Source organism: Enhydra lutris, unplaced genomic scaffold (assembly GCF_002288905.1).
Source record: "Enhydra lutris kenyoni isolate GAN:26980312 unplaced genomic scaffold, ASM228890v2 scaffoldscaffold2, whole genome shotgun sequence".
In the NCBI taxonomy this organism is placed as follows: Eukaryota; Metazoa; Chordata; class Mammalia; order Carnivora; family Mustelidae; genus Enhydra; species Enhydra lutris.
The window spans coordinates 69,089,258-69,107,650 of NW_019154086.1; the positions used below are offsets into that span (position 1 = coordinate 69,089,258).

Genomic DNA, 18,393 nt, shown 5'->3' on the forward strand with positions numbered 1-18,393 from the left:
ACTTATTTCTACCTTTTAAACTATATGCCTTCTGAATAAGAAAATTTTTTGCCTGAATAACAGTGCATGTAATATTTGCCCTGACTCCATATCAGATAGGATTTCATATGAAATATGGAAAGGAAAATATTGATAATCATGGCTAATAGATTTTGAAGACATTTTAATATTGGCTCAGCTCTATAAGTCCTTTGCTATAAAAATGGTCTAGTTGGATCTGTTTTTAGTTTATAGAAAACCGGATTGTGTATTCATTTTCTGCTAGTCAAGGGACACTCATGAAGATATGAAAAAGTCTGGCTATTTGAGGATAAGGCTCATCCAAATCTTTTTTTCAAATGGTAAAAAAAAAAAAAATCATTATTTATTAGCTTTATTAATTATATATTTAATTTAATTTAATTGCAATTTAATTTCAAATCTGGTGTTTGAGACCCAATGTTAAGACTTCTCTTGTTATCTGATTCAGTGTAAGTGGAGAGGAAGTCTCACATGATTGATTCACTCCATCTTTGCCATTTAATTTGACCCCAACACATGGAATGCAATGGAGAGAAGCTCAGGTAAAGAAGTCAAAAGAGGTGTTTTATATATAGCATTGTATTTAAAGCACAGGTAGACAAAACTAAGATGGTGTTTCAGAAGAATAATTCCTCCACAACTGAAGAGCTTCCAAGATTAACCACAAAGGAAGTATTAGGGAAATCCTGGACATTGATTTCTATCAGAATTTATTTGTTTCTAAATCCCACATGCTGCCTGTTTTCTTTGTTTTCTCTTTCACAGACTTTGCTTATAATTGACAAATCATGTAGTTTGAAGTATATGTTTAAGTTTGGTCTTGAACATACAAATATATTATAATTATCTTATATATATATATATAAAATAAATAAAATGTTTGCCTCTTTAGTGAAAAATATGTCTCCCATAACTGACAGAAAACTGCTAGAAAAATGTAACTTAGAATTTTGTTGATCTAATCATACCCATCTAGGATGTTATTTTCTGAGTAATTATTAGATAATGAATATGCCTTTATATTTTTTATGCCTTTACATTTTACTAATGTCTACTTTTTAAGACACATTGTAATACTTGGATCTTAGTATAAATTTAAGATACTACATGATGTTAGATACTTACTGCTGTGCAGTGACAGGAAAGACTGAATCAGTAACCTTCCATGTATTACCCCATCATTATAATTGCATAATTTTATCTCTCAATGACTTTATTATGCTGCTTTTACTTGTATATGGTATGTGAAATGAAATTGCCAAAAACATAAAGAGTTTGGGTAGAGGCGGAATCTGTCATAAGGTAAGCTACGAGTCTAAGACCCTATGTGTAATCAGTACTCTGTGGCATATAAAAATGTTCTATCCCACTTTCAGATACAGTGTGGCTACAGAATTAAGTCAAAGAAATAACTAGATGGAGCAAAGAGGGCAACTTATTACCATTTTAGAATATATGCCTGATTACATATTTAGAAAAAGGACATCAATTCTTTTCGGGGAGGTAGAATTTGATTTTAGCAGGGAAGAATACAGCAGGGAAGATTTCGATTTAAAAAATATAATAGCAGTTATGTAATTCTATCTTCTCTTTCAGCTTCCCTCCTCTCTTATCTCCTCTCACACCTCCTCTCTTCTCTCTTGTGACTTTCCTTACTTTGTTGGGTAACTTCTTATATGAAAGGCATTGCATTCAATGCATGACTATACTTGCTATTCAATTTTTAGCCAATTACTTTCTGGTATCCTTCTCTGTTTGGAACTAAGAATAAAAACTTTTTATTATGAACTTTCTAAAAAATAGTAAGGTCATATAAACAGTATAAACAATTGACAATGGTTACAAAATTTTACCAACTTCAGGCTTATCTGTTTTCTGGACCTCGTGAGTCAATGATTCACTTATTATTGCAGTAAGTGTAAAATTTACTATAAAAACATTGCTTCTTGATAGCACAGTGTGACATGAATGTGAAGAAACTATTTTATACAAGACAGCATCACATATCTCATTTAAATTTGATTAAGATAAGTTACTGGGAATTAAATGAGCCCTGTCATTAGAACAGGTTTTTGTGATTCCTTGAACGACATAGCTAAGGTCTTTTGACCCTTGAAGTACTGTGAAATATAGTCAATTGGGAGAAAGCAAATTAATTGGTGCCCCACGGACATCAACCTCTGGCTAACTATTTAAAATACCAATGTACAGGTCATGGGAGGAACTGCTTTTTGATGATGTCCTAAACCTGAAGGGTTATGAGTTCTTCTATTAGATAGCAAAGAAATACTTTTTAAAAATATAAAAGAATAAACACTTCTCATGATTACAGATTCATGCCTCTTTACGCAAAATTATAAAGGAAATTCTTGGGAAATAAGCCGTAGATAAATGGAAGAGGATAAAAATTACCTTTGAAATTGTAGCCATCATTACTGAAAAGTGCCAGAGGAAGTGTACAGGGATCACTTATCAAAGTGATATAAGCCAGGAAAAGTGAGTTGAGTTAATTTCAGTTTGAGGGAACAGGAACAAATTTAGATCTATAAATTTTTTATGAGGCAATTTTGTTACACCTGATTTGTATGTAAGTCATGAAAATTGACTGAGTTTTCTCTCCTATGAAAGCTGGAGGCAAATTTGGCTTAAAGCCAAGAAGAATAGAGAGCTAGAGTGTTCTTTCTGATCTCTCTCTAGAAAGTTGTTTTCTGTGTATGTGTTATAGAAACATCACCTTTCTTCTATCTTTCTCAGTGGCTAAATGACAAGGGTTATTTATTTATTTATTTACCAGTGGTGCTGAATAATTCAAGTCACTCCTGAACTTTGTAATGTCATTTCTGCCAAACATACCTAAATCCACCAAGATCTGTCATTAAGAGTTAAGGATTAAGCCATTAAACCACAAATCATCCATTCCAAAATTCCAATCACTGAGATATTAATAATATATGTGAAAACTGCTTTTTTATATTTGCAGGTAACTCTGAGAGCTTAGCATATATGGATTTTTATTTCTAGTCTTTCACATCAACACCACCATTGCCACCAACAGTAAGAATGATAACATTTCTGTGCAATTGATAGTTTCATTTCTAAAGAGGAAAAAAGTGGCACTCATTAGACTTAAAATTGCTAATTTTTAATTCACATAATTTTGGTTCCTACCTATCAGTGGCCTTGTTTGCCACAAAGCCTCAAACCATTATCAATCTGTAATTATCCAATGATAAAACCAAATTACATCAAAGCGTATTTACAGTTTGTTATTTTGTATGTTCTAATTTAATAGACAAGGATAACTGAAAAACAACAGAAAAATGTAAGCATAATAATCTTTGGCTTCGTAAGTATAATTTTGTCAAGAAAAGCATGAAATGTACATGTTGGAATTTTGTTTTTATTGGATTTCCTAGTGTCTTCAAGCGTTCCCAGTATTGGTTGGACGGGCCAGACCCTCCTGAATACATTGGTGTCATTACTATAATTTGTGGCATAATTATTAATTATGATAAAAAACAAGAATTAAGATAGATAAAACTCCAAAAATCAGTATCCTAATTCTATTTTGCTAAGACACATATAAAATACAAAGCGGGTTTGTATCCTTCATACAACAGAAGAGGCAGCTGGATATCTTAAAAATGAGAGGGGAGAAACAATTTGTGACTCAAATACTACCATGGATAATCTGAAAGTGATTTAGTAAACTTTGAAATTGCACTTTAAAATGCTCAATTTCTATATTTTGTTTCTCTCATTAATAAAATATAGCTTTGGTCAGATTGACATTTTCAGGGGAAACTGAGTATTAATTCCCTTTTTCAAAAGTTTCTTCCAAATTTGCTACTTTTTGGCATTTCTTCCAATAATTTCTCTTTAGTGAAATGAAATTTTAATTAAATCTCTATAAGCTCATCCAAATATGGACTTACTCTTTCTGTTAATAATGTTATTTTTAATTCTCTTTGCTAGCCAGTTCCAAGTGGCAAAATAGCTCAAATTTATCTTTATTTTTATTCCTGATTTATGAAATTTGGGATTTAAGCTCTAGATCTTATTTATGTAAAAATTATTCTAGAAGAAGTCCCAGCATTATGCTAGTTGGGTGTGCAGGTTACAGATTTTTCTTCCACTTCCTTTTACTACTTCTGAAGCATTAGGTATCATAAATGTGATACCTGCAGTATAGAAAAGTCACTTGCATTTCCTTTCAACAATATAGAAATATTTATTTTTGTCTTATGGATCTTTTAATTGTGAGCACACTCCTATTGCTGTATATGGTGGCAGAAAACTTCACCTGAAATACCTACCAGCAGGAATCCTGGGGGGCAGAGATCCTCCCCCTGGCACTGGATGCGGGGCCTGGATGCTATTTAAAAACCCTGCCCTCAGGAAGCTGGGGCAAAACGCCTCCACCCCAATGGCCGGGAAGGATCCTTTCAAGAGATAAAAATGGACATTAATCAAAACCTTCTTTGTGGAGAAGTTGTTGATCATTTAACTGGGGGAAAAAAAAACCTATGATTAATAAAGACATCAAACCTTAAAAGAAGTGATAAAATGAAAAGGGATAGAAAGCATTTTTATTCATAAACCTTAAAAAAACCCACCTAGTTTTTGAAAAGAAAGCTACTCTAAACTAGTTACAATCACACACGGTTTAAAAGAATGCTAAGATAAAATTTCTAAACCCCCATTTGACAAAGTGGATATAAATAAGTCATTGAAGTTGTCTATTTGCAGAATGCACACCCAGGGTTACAGAAGACAGCCACAGCAGGATGAGACTTCGAAGGTGCATGGAAGGAGCAGTGCCTTGTTTAGGTATGTCAGCAGTAGTGCATTTTTGAAATAGTGGCAAGGAACTCAATACACACAATTCTTATTTTGTTATACTTTTCGGGAGAAGACAGAGTTTGCAAAGGTGGAACCAGATGCTTTTTCACTTTTAAGAGGGCTATTGTAAAGCAAAATGAAACAAAAAAACCAACGATAACAACAAAAAACAAAAAGTAAACTACTTGGAAGTTTATCCATAAGATTATATCATGAATTGTAGAATAAAAGACTGTCAGAGCTGGAAAGGACATCAGAGATCATTCAGGCCCTCATTTTACAGAGCAGCAAACTGAGGCACGGGAAGGGAGAGGGCTGCCGCTGAGCTGGCGGACTCCTAGGACAAAAATCTTTCCACTACAGATTAAAAATAAATAATGAGTCGCTTCACATTTGGAAGACTGCTTGCTATTCTCTGAAAGTGAATTAGAAACCCTGCAGTTTGGAATAATAGCATTACAATTTGTTGTCTCAATGACCTGAAAGATACTAAAGTCATTCAGAAGAAAATTTAATACACAAGCACTGTCAGTGCATGGGCGGCACTGGTAATTGATATGGTATATACAAGTTTAATCACAATAATACCCTAAAAGCAAGTTACACTGATGGTGGTAAGTCACCCATATCCTTTGGGGCCTCTGAAACCCCAACCAGGCCCAGCAGTTTCTGGATAGGTAGACCAGGGATCAATCCTCCCACGCTCAGTTTTAACAAGTCCTGAATTTTTGAAGAGACTTCATTCTGTTCCTTGACACAAATTTTGCTCCTACAATATGTTAAAATTGACAGCCTCTTTGGACTTGGGCTAGGATTAAACAGAACTGGTATACCTACCACTCTTTATACAAGTTGCTTCTCTGGAGAAATTCGTTGCTAAAGAAAAGACAGCATTTCTCAGATCTTTAGAGATGTTTTATGGGTAAGGCCTGCCCATTGTACATTGAATTAAAGAAAGCATAGAAAGGAAATCATTTACTGTAAATAAATCCATTTTGTTGTTGATTTTATGAGGCTTTAGTATAAAGGCCCAGAGGCGTTTGGGTCTCTTAAACATTAAGAGATGTGGCTATAGTGCCAAGTTGTAGGCCATAGAATGTTCTGAGGTAACTTTTGGTGAACAGTGACTCTAATTTCCACTACATGAGGGTATATATCATTAAGCAAAAGTGTGCCCTCATTTACACATGTCTCACATTGCAATATTTCAACATTCTGGGAAAATGCCCATCGCCAAGGAGCATCACTGAATACCAGGTAGAGATAATTACATATTTATACTTCATTCTTAAAGTTACAAAAGTGGGGCACCTGGGTGGCTCAGTGGGTTAAGCCTCTGCCTTTGGCTCAGGTCATGATCTCGGGGTCCTGGGATCTAGCCCTGCATCAGGCTCTCTGCTCAGCAGGGAGCCTGCTTCTGCCTCTCTCTCTGCCTGCCTCTCTGCCTACTTGTAATCTCTCTCTGTCAAATACATAAATAAAAATCTAAAAAAAAAAAAGTTACAAAAATAATGGTGATTTTGCTTCAGTGAAAATAATTATAAGAAATTCATATTATAGTATAGGCTGTAACAAACAGAAATATTCCAACTAGCTGATTATGGATTTATTGAAGCCAAGTGACAGGAAGCTGGGTTCAAGAATCCTAGATTGTAAAGGAAAAGAGTAACATAATCATGTACAGGAAAGAAAAAGGAATATAAATATAATTATCATAAAAGAAATTGGAAGAAAAAAAAGCATGTAGAGCAGACTTTAAATAATGTTAATATGCTTCACATTTAGAGATTTTTATCTTTATATTTGCTATTTTAGCCATATTACTTGAAACTGTTAACTTAGAAAAGATATCCATTATTTTAACTTCTTGAAACAAAATAAAAATATTATATTATTGCTATGATTACACTGATTACTATTTTTGTGGTTGTGACAGCTTGTCATATTTAACAACAGCTTTCATTTTCTTAAACTCGCTGCATCATTCATTATAGCTTTGTTATGTTTCTTTACTGCGGGTTAAAAGATCTTTCATTTATTGTGGTATCTCTTCCTTAAGGAACTGTCATTTTTTTATATATATATGAAACAAACAACCAGAAAAGCTGGTGTACATGAATACATATTCAGTTGAAATATCATATTACGTGCTAATAACGTCTTATCATTTTTCTCCTTAGGGTCAGTCATGTCAGTAGAGATTGCATGAAACACTACAGCTCTGTTTTCACAATTCAATAATGAAGCTGAATTTATTCTTTGTTATAATTCTTTTATCTCGTAATCTACAAGAAATTAAGTTCAGGAACCTTTTGGGATTGGATATGAAATAATGTTAGTCTGGTTTGTTGTATTGCTTACACTGCTGTCTTTGGCTGTTTTTATTTTATTTTTTAAATAAGTAATTGTAACACAGAAAAAAGAGAGACACACAAACCAAGATACAGACTCTTTTTTTTTTTTTAAGATTTTATTTATTTATTTGACAGAGAGAATGATCACAAGTAGGCAGAGAGGCAGGCAGAGAGAAAGAAGAGGAAGCAGGCTCCCCAGCCCCAATGTGGGGCTAGATCCCAGGACCCTGAGATCATGACCTGAGCCAAAGGCAGAGGCTTAACCCACTGAGCCACCCAGGCACCCCAAGAAACAGACTCTTAACTACAGAGAACAAACTGATGGCTATCAGAGAGGAGGTGGGTGGGGGGATGGGAGAAATAGGTGATGGCAATTAAGGAGGGCACTTGTTCTGATGAGAAACTGGGTGTTGTATGGAAGCGTTGACTTACTATATTGTACACCTGAAACTAATATTACAGTGTACTGGAATTAAACATGGAAACAACAAACTAAATAAGCAATTGAACTTATTAATTATATTATAGCAAAAGAATAAACAACAGCTAGTATCTGTAGCAGGATAAATGTAGATGTCCATCAGTATTGTTTTTAGTTGCATTCAGTAGTCTGAGTTATGTCAGGATAAAGTAGACTTTTGATGAGAATATTCTTCCCTTTCATTACAAGTTTGAAAATATAAGATGTGTCACTTCACATATGCTTTTCTAATCTCAAATAAATGAGTTTCTAGTTTGTTAGTGATCATGAGTCAGTGGGTTAAAGAAATAGCATAATAGGATATTAGCATTATATTGTCTCTAATATAGAGTTGCCAGACAATCGGGCATCCTGTATTTTTATTTGCTAAATCTGAAACCCTACTCCAATATAATTTCAAACACTTTTGATTTTAAGACTCACAAAAGACACTATTAACTACTAGTAAATTAAGGTAACTAATTTAAGGTAAATTAACATATAAATTTAAACTAATTTAAACTAAGGTAAATTAACATAAGTCACTGGCTGCAGGTTATCTATCCTTCCGTAGTTCAGTGGTCGTTGATATCCCTTAGGTAGTACTGCAAATTATGACTAAGGGAAGACATATTTTTGGGGTGAGGGTCAGGATGTATGCTAAAGGCATTGTAATAACTGTTATACATACCCCCTTCACAAAGGAGAAGTTCTCTCAAAATGATAGTAGCACCACTGAGAAACACTGTATGAGAGAGCAAAGCATCCTAAAAAAAAATCGGTAGCTAGTGACCATGATGTTAAAAAAAAAGCATAAGTTGACATGATTGGCCTGAGTTTTGACATCTGATTTGATCAATTAATGGTGGATTTTGATTATCTAGATTATTTTAAAGTAATCTGGCCTATAGAATCACCAGTTTTTGAAGAGTTAAAATAAGATAGTTAACGCTAAAACTCGATGAAACAAAATCTCATTTTCATTGATTTGCAGGAATCTCTTTGAAATAACTTTACTTTGGAAATTAGATCTTAAGAATTTGTATAACAAAATGACTATGACTTTGGATTCTTCATGCCTTAATTTCCTCATATATAAAATGAAAGTAACAACTAACCGTACCTAATAATACTAATGTAAGGATTAAATAAAGTAAATAATCATAAATATAAGATAATATTATCAGATGGTCCCTTTTTTTTTTTTTTTTTTTTTAAGAGAGAGCAAGCAGGGGAGGGGCAGAGTGAGAGAAAGAATCTTAAGAAAGCTCCATGCCCAGTGCAGAGTCTGACGTGGGGCTTGATCTCACTACTCTAATATCACGACCTGAATTGAAATCAAGACACTTAACAGACTAAGCCACCCACATGGCCCCAAAGTCCTAATGCTTTAAAAAAAGAAACCTCCCTTTTTTTTTTTTTAAAGGTTGTATTTATTTATTTGAGAGAGAAAGAGAGCATGAGAGGGGAGAGGTCAGAGGGAGAAGCAGACTCCCTGCTGAGCAAGGAGCCCGATGTGGGACTTGATCCCGAGACTCCAGGATCATGATCTGAGCCAAAGGCAGTTGCTTAATCAACTGAGCCACCTAGGTGTCCAAAAGAAACCTCTTTGGGTGAGAAATTGAGGTAGACTGATTAAATTTTTCTAATGCAGAACTACCTGCCTCCCCCACACACATAGATAAAAACCTAACAGAAGAAATCTCTTCTTCGAAGATTACATATCAATAATTTAACTTTGCTTGAAAAGTTTAATAAAGGCAATATCCCTATAATAGGAATTTTTTGAGACGTGGTTCCTTCAAATTGTCTCCATTTGGTTTTATTTTTGCAGATACCCAATTCGATCTATGTGTAGACAAAGAATATCTAGATTCAGTTAAAAACAAACCATTTATAATTGTAAACTTAGTCTCCTAAGTATTCACGTGCACACATGTGACTCAAATAAATTATGAATAAAATATACTCATAATACTCCCTGTGGAGGATGCTCAAACATTTCCATTGTTAGGGGTGTGTAATCAAAGAATTTTGGACAATGCTTGTTTAAGCAATAAAACAGTGAGAAAATCCTACTAAAGACTTTATGAAGTAAAATAGTACTTCAAGAGCTGAACAGTTAGGGCAGGGCCTTGATTTCATCTGGCCCAAGGCAGTGAACCTAGAATTCATGCTGCTCCTTACACAGTGGTTCTCAACCTTGGATATACATCAGAAAATAGGTATTCAAGGTCCAAGCAAACACATAGGACACAAAATAGAAAATCTATGTCTTCTACTCCTAAAAAGAATTGTCAACTATAATGTGAAATGCCAGAATGATCTAATCTGACATGAAAAGAGATCACAAAATGTTCTAAATATATAGCATCTTACGTATATTGTGTGTGTATGGTATGATTATTATTTGAGATCAAGTATCAAAATAAGCTGAACTTGTAATCAGATACTAAATTGATACATCTTACACTGTTAGTATATAAAATGAATATTATTTCAAAATATTTAAATTTTATTCCTTTTATATTTTGTCTTAGAATAAATATAAAAACATAACACAGTAAAACAGAAAATATCTATAACTTGTAAGTAAATTAATATTCAGAGTAGAGTTTGGATTCAAACCTGGTTACTGACAGGGGCATGACTACAATTTTGGAGAGCTAAGAATTGAGTATATATGCATTCAGAATAGAGATCCTTTCTTCAGACTTAAGAATCCAGTATTCAGTTCTGTACCGGGCACACAGTAGCTATTCCATGGCTGTGTGGTTAGGATTAATGATGGTACCTCTGAGCTATAGTATGAATAACTTCAAAGTTTAATGATAACGTAGTCTGTGAAACCAAATGCTATGTCAAGGTCTGTTTTCCCTGAGGAATGCTCACTTCAGAACCTTCCAAGATTCTCTGCTCTTTCTCTATTTATAGAAATGCCTCCCTATCTATCATCTATCGATCTATCAATCAATTTCAATTATCCTTTGTCAGTGTGTTTCCCTCTATTCCTTGTGTATCTCGTGTTTTCTTTCCTGTGTGCTTCTCTTCTATTTCTGCTACAATAATTTACAGATTACACATTCTCTCCTACACTGAGAGAAGTGAAAGAAAACGATAAGCCTGTTGTTTGAACACATGCTTCCTAATTTTCTGTGATGTGGATGAAGCCTCAGACTCTGAGTTACATTACCACTGAAGGAAGACCAGCAACAGTAAGAAGAGCCATTGTCATGTAAGGTATTAAAAGAATGCATTCTTCTTCCATAGAAACCTTTGTTTAGGTCTCTTTATTTAATAACACATGATCTAGGAAATACTAAGCTGCTGTGCCTAGTTTAGCAGGGAAAAGATTCCTGCCGTATCGTGATTCATGAGGTGAGCTGGCTGGGACCCCAGCATAGGCTGCTCTAACTTGATCAGAAGCTGCACAGGTAGGGTTTCAGTAAAGGCCAGTTGAATAAGTGGATTGAAAAAACGATCAAATGAGAAGTGACAAATTGCTCCTTAGGCAAATATCTTACTAGATCTAAGGAAGTACTCAGACTACTCAATTGCTTCCTAGGCCTATAGTAACTTTCTAATAACTAGATGAGAGATAATTTTCAATTAGGCTTACCATGTGAAAGAGAACCATTACATTCATAAATAACTCATTCATAGACTTAGTCATTTGTTCAGTAAATATTTATTGAAGCACCTGTTTTTTTTTTTTCTAACTTGGCACTATAACACACATTTCTAGTACAAAAGGAGGAAATCAATTTTTGAGAGGATACTATTATTTTCAGGAAATTATTCTTTCCCCCAACCCCCAGGAAAGGATTCTAACTAAGTTAAACCAAAGTTATGACTACAGACTTTTTTCTATTTCCTAAATTATTATAAATGGAAATATGCCTTCAATTATATTAGTATTTTCCTGTTTAGCTAACTACACAGCTAATCTCCATGAAGATTCTTCAGCACCAAATACAATTAAAGATCATGCAACCATTACTGTTTCGTTTTGACTTTTTTTTTTTTTATCCTTCAGGTCACTGCAATACGAATTTTATAGATTTCTCATCCTGTTGTTGTTCAATAGGTCACAATAAAAGTATTGAAGCAAAAAGGGCAGTTTCATGGTTAGATTTTTATGAGTTATTTCTGCAGTGTTTTTAAAAATAAATTTTCAGTTTTTCCTGAGTTATTTTTAAACTTGTAGGATATGTATGATGAAATTATGGTTGCTGTAATTTTATAAAACTATAGCATTAACAAAGAGAAGATATTTTGAAGCTGATCAAAATAAGACATTTATTAAAAATGCATTTTAATTTATATTTAAAATAGACGTTCTTTGACTTCTTATTTATTTACTGTTTTAAAGATTTTATTTATTTACTTGACAGAGAGAAAGAGAGAAAGAGCACAAGCAAGTGGAGCAACAAGCAGAGGGAGAAGCAGACTCCCTGCAGAGCAGGAAGCCTAATGATGCAAGGCTCAATCCCAAGACCCTGGGATCATGAACTGAGCTGAAGGCAGATGATTAACTGACTGAGCCACCCAAGCACCCTGACTTTTTAAAAACAAATATTTTAAATGTCTGAGTTTTCTCATCTGTACAATAATGATCTTGGACCAGAACTTCCCTTAATTTCCTTTAGTTCTAAAAGTCTATTTATGTAATTTTTATTTCATTTGTTATATAGAATTAAGCTTGTATTTCTCCCATATATGGATTATGTCCAGTGGTCTTACCTATGTTTTTATGTCATAGGACTTGGAATCTTAATTACCAAAAATGTATCCTGACTAAATTTGTAATATGCTGATATATCCATCAGGTTTTAATATTGAGACCAGAATTTTTATTCAACCATTCACTAGCAGGTTCATCTTGGGTAAGTTATTTAGCTTTTCTGATACTCAACGTCTTCACTTGAAAAATGGAGCTAATAATAAATGTATCACTTATATTGGTTTATTGCAGACCATACAGGAAGTGCCTATTAGTGGCTAACAGTAAGTGTGCAATAAATTATGGATAAATATTATTTTCCACAATTCCCTAAACTTGACCTACTACTTCATGTCTCCATACCTCCATGATATCTCCTTCTCTTGGAAGGACCTTCTGTCCTTCTGGTCTCACATGCCTGACCTACCCAGAGAGAACTCATTATTCTTTCTACCATGACCCCCATAAAATCTTAGCTACTAGAATAGCAGTAGAACACTTATAGATGCAGTATTTATTTGTTTACAATTTTGCAATACCAAATGCAAATACCTTTAGGGCCCATCAGTTACAATAAATTAGTATATCCAATTGATGACAAAAAATTGATTACAAAGGCACTGAGTCAAAGGTGAAAGTTCTGGCTAAGGGCAACAAATTCAGGTGTTTAAAGAACACTGTAGAAGTCAATAAAACACACCTCTTAGCTGACTTCAGCCTTTGGGCTGCCATCAGGTGACTTCTGTTTATATGTTTGTGTCCTCTATTAGGATTTGATCCCTTAAGAACAGGGACAAATCATGCATGTCTTATTCTTCTCTTTATGTCTAGTCCCAGAGCTTGCACATAGTGGGAGCTCAATGTAATATTTATGGAGTTGAATTAAAATCATAATTATATGAATAGTTCAAAAGCAGTTTGACTTTATCTGCACACACATTAGACTGAGTTTTCTCGATGTCAGAGATTTAAAAAATTTTTTTAAATTTTTTTATTTTTTAATTTTTTAAAAGATTTTATTTATTTATTGACAGAGAGAGAGAGATCGCAAGTAGGCAGAGAGACAGGTAGAGAGAGGGGGAAGCAGGCTCACTGCTGACACTGCTGAGCAGAGAGCCCAATGCGGGACTTGATCCCAGAACCCTGAGATCATGACCTGAGTTGAAGGCAGAGGCTTAACCCACTGAGCCACCCAGGCACCCCTATGTCAGAGATTTTAAAATCACCTATATTCTAATAATATAAATATCCTCAGAACCTGTATAATTATTAAAGTTCAATGAGATTTGTGACTTTCTGCTTTAAATGTTTATGAAAAGCCAATATTTAGGAACCAGGGGCAACTAAAATTCTAGAGTTCCTTTCTCCAAGAAGTAGTGAAGGGATGACCTGAAATTGAAAGGCATGTCTTCGTGACTGAGTCACCACATAAGGCCTTGGTCAGCAGATTGCTACTTACCCTTGTCTTTCTGGGCTCAGACTCTAAAACTGTATGTTCTTTTAAAAAATGCTTTTACACCTCAGGCGCCAAGGTGTCAGCTAAGGAGCTGCTAAGCAACATTTATCAATGTGTATGAGAGCTAGATATATTAAGCTTCATAGGCAAAATATGCTACGTATTTAATATTTATGAACTATGGTTATATCTGTCACATTATTAAAGGGAAGTTTGTACCAGTAGTATACTTGATAAAGAGGTCACGAGGCAGGCTACTTCTGCCTTTTTATAATTTTTCATGGCTGCCTTTAGTTGGGACTAGCCATTGATTGCTAGCATGTACCCTGCTATGTTGTTGTCTCTCATATACAAACTATGAAAGAGAATGTTTTGGATTTAGTTTTGCTTCCAGATATTGATAACATCGTTGCCAGTCTTATCTACAAACAAACATGTTGAAATATACCAAACATATCTTATTTAAGGCTAAGATATTTAAATTCCTATCAAAGATTTGTTAGCTTTTTAAGGCCAGAATGGTACTGATTTGGGAGAAAGGTAAACTAAGAAACAGACCCTTAACTAGAGAGAACAAAACAGAGGGTTACCAGAAGGGAGGTGGTTTGGGGGTTGGGTTAAATAGGTGATGGGGATTAAGGAGTATACTTGTGATGAGCACCTGGGTGTTATATGGAAGTGTTGAATCACTATATTATACACCTAAAGCTAATATTACACCGTATGTTAATTAACTAGAATTTAAATAAAAACTTTTAAAAAAAGAGTAGTACTTATTTGGCATCTATATGGCATAGATTAGATGGCAGGATAATTTGGTTTAGTAATTATCATTTTGAGAATTTGGTCTTGAAAATATCAAAAACATGGTAAGTCTTTAAAAAATAATTGAGAGTAGCTAATAGAGAACAAAGCTAATCAAGACCCTAATGACTTGACACCAATTCTGATACAATAAATGTATGATTGTAATGGCACCATAATGGTAGTGCTCGTGGCCAAGACATGTCTACTTTTCCAGGCAGCCACTTTGCACTTGGAGTACATGTGTGGTATTTCCTTCCATGCCGCCACCTACATATTGTAAACACTTAGGTGGACACCACCCTGAGTCCTTCCAGTTTAGATGATGTTACTCCTCATTTTAAAAAGTCCACAATCTCTCTACTGCTGAATACAAACCCAAGGAATAAGTATGGTTTCAGAGATAGGTGGACCAGGTTTCACTGCCTCCAGTCCAGGCCATGACTCTCTTCCTACTTTGCCATGGACTGACTCATGATGCTGTTGGACCAGACGTCAGAGGAAGGAAATCAGTCTTGTGGCCAAGAAACCCTACCTTGTCAGTCCTATAAAGACACATGTGGTTCTCACTCTGATGGGAGTTTTGTATATTAAATAACAAGTGATTTAGTCTGTTTGGTGTATAGAAAAGACCAAGCTCAAGATGCAAAGAAAATTGAGAGTTCTATAGTCAACTAATGCGACTTATGGTAACCAAGGGATTTCCACAGTGTTGCCATGGGAACAGACCAACTGATTTGAAATGAAGACGGTTTGTCATATGCTTAGGCAGTATATATCTTTTGAATTTGAGAATGTGTTGGGGCAGGAAATACTTTATGTAACTAAGTGGGCTATTCAGAAACTGAGAGATAATTTTTTGTGCTTTGTTTTCTTTAAAAAGCCAGTGTTTACTTTACTTTAGAAAGTAAAGTGTTTACTTTAGAAAGCCAGGAATGTAAACGCTTTCAGTTAAAAAGTATTTATTTAGTTTTGGAAATTGAACAGGAAATGTATCTATCCTGGAAGCTTTTTGCACATTATTTGATGTTGGGCAAAATATATGACTATTCTCTGATAATTTTGTATCAGTAATTTGAAAATGGGATATCAATTCTGCCTTAAATTTGGTTAATCTGTCTTTAAAAGAAAATTAAATATAACCATTTTGTTGGTTTGATCTATTTCTTCTAAAGCATAAAATTTGTGCTGATGATGCCTAACAAATATAAAATAGAGTAGCTGGACTTAACTGCACAGCAGTATACCTATTTATGTAGCATAGTGTCCATTATATCTAAAAGTAATTGTAAAAACAAAAATGATTTATCTTAAACTTTCCAAACTTAAACTACATTTTTAAATATAAGGAAGTCATACTATCATTAGCTTGTTGAGCAAAGACTTCCTTTGAATCCAGTTTTCTGTGTTCAAACCAACTGCAGTTATTTTAAATGCATGATGATCACTATGCATGGACTGAAACCACATTACAGAAATATTTGCCACATAGATCCCATTTATATTTTCTCAGAAGGGCTAAGGATTTCTGAACAGTTAAATCTTTGCATATCTCCATGACACCCCTGCCCATTTCTCTCTTAACCAAGTTATTAAGCATGATTGTCATAACTGTTATACTTTCTTTTAAGCTGAAAGTATGATATTATTTGATATTTATCTTATATTTGTAATCTGAATTTTACCACCTAAGTGTATTGTTCACATGTTAACTACATTAATATATTTTCTGTTTAAAAATGGTTTAAAAAATTCTTGACTTTTACTACAAATGCACTAGAATTTTCATTGTTATTTAAATGTGTTGCTCACTTCTTTCAGCACAAAGTAAGAATGCCCTATCTTGGTCTCACCCATTCTAAATGCCCTGCCTAAGTGCCACCTCTTTTAAGAGGCTTTCCACTTTTCATGGCTGGGATAACATTGCCCTCATTTATGCTCCCTCAGGAGGCAGTAAAGCTGCCATGGAAATCATGTAGGTGCTGGAGTCAGAGGGACTCTATTTCAAGATCTACCTTGCTGGATGATATCATGCAACTCACTTCACTCCTCAAGCCTCAGTTCCCATTTTGGTAATAGGTGGAAAACACTCTGTTATGAGGACAATTATACAAGATAGTGTTTTTTTTTTTAAATTTTAAAAACTTTTATTTATTATCTGAGAAAGAGTGAGAGCAGGGGGAGTGGCAGAGGGAGAGGGAGAGAGAGCATCCTCAAGCAGATACCCTGAGTGCAGAGCCTGACACCAGGCTTGATCCCAGGACACTGAGATCATGATTTGAGCTGAAATCAAGAGTTGGACACTTAACCGACAAATCCACCCAGATGCCCCTACAAGATAGTGTTTTAAAAAATGCCTGACACAAAGCAGTCACTCACTTAAGTCTTCCCTACCTACCTTTCTCGACTCTTTTCCCTCTTTTGGTCATGTACTATTACATTTTTCCTTGTAGTATAATTCTTTCTGTTCATGGCATAGCTTACGGTAAGTTCTCTAAGGAGTTTCTCATTGTTATCTTTCTGACAGAACTTGGCATGGTATGTTGCATAGAGGGGTCAACTGTGAAGGTAACGTAAACACAGGAAGTGTAAGATATGTCCATGTCTCCCTAGCTCATGACAATGATATTGATGGTTCTGACAGCAACTTCTAAGGGTGGAATGACCAAATCCTTGTGATTGGTTTAACGAGTTAGTCAAAATTAGTCATAAAAATGTCATGACCTGCAAAGCCATTCTCTCTGGCTCATATGTTCTTTATTCTCAGACAGACAGCTGGACACATAATGACACAAACAGCCAGACACGTGGTGTCCATACATGCCGTTTCCTTCACTTCTTCCAGTTTTCCATATGTGCCCTCTCATTTATGTACTTAAGGGACAAAGAGAGAAGATCTCAAGGGCAGAGCAGTCTCGACTGCTTAAGCCCCAGAGAATAGTGCAGCACAGAACATGAGATGATGTTCTCTGAGGGAGAGACTGACTCACCATTAATTCTCTGTGGGCCTAATTCTCCCAGATATAAGCCAGCAAATTTGACGGTGGCCTGAAGCAAACTAGTAACAGCGTGTTGGAATCTATCTCCAAATACGACCATATGTATGAGGCAGGCTTGAAAAGAGTCAGGCCTCACTCAGTTTCATGTATCTCTTTATTTTTATTGAGGTGATTCCTATTTTTAAGTGTGATACCTTTGGGAACAATATTAACTTCCAGATCTGATTTGAAGTAGCGCTCACTGCTGATAATAAAGGAGAAAAATAGAAACCAGCTCAAAGAAGCTTGATTTTCTTCTTCTTCAGTCACATGACCTGGGCATGGCCAGATTGCCTAAAATCATATCTGCATTGACAATCTGCCAGGTCGTCGCTGTGCCACCATTTTCACTACTGCTTACTATGAGACTGGACCTGGCAGGCCATTAGACTGAGTTCAAAATGAGGGTCCAGGTACAGCCTGTTCTATGAGAATTGCTGAAGGAGATTCATGGGTTATATAAAGAGAGAAAGTGAGAAAAAGAGAGCAAGCAGGTGTTGTGCACTGTTGAAAATACCCCTATTAATGTATTTTTCAGAGCCAATTCCAGAGCAATTTCAGACTCTTGTGTTATTAGATTACTGGTTCACTTAACATACATGCTTTTTATTATGTTTTAAATATTGGCCTGGATATAAATTTGGGCAATTTGCTAAGATATTCTAGTGGTGGTGCATGATTATAGCTTCTTGGAT

At 34.9% G+C, this 18,393-nt stretch overlaps 1 protein-coding gene across 2 annotated transcripts in view; it reads right to left on the reverse strand.

Moving 5' to 3' along the window:
• Window positions 1-18,393, reverse strand: part of LOC111148333 (EPH receptor A6) — an 874,015-nt gene that overhangs the window by 139,076 nt on the left and 716,546 nt on the right. For both annotated transcript variants that reach the window (XM_022504851.1, XM_022504843.1), the window contains one exon: window positions 4,338-4,463. In XM_022504851.1, the coding sequence (XP_022360559.1) occupies window positions 4,338-4,463 (126 nt within the window). The remainder of the gene's footprint in view (window positions 1-4,337; window positions 4,464-18,393) is intronic.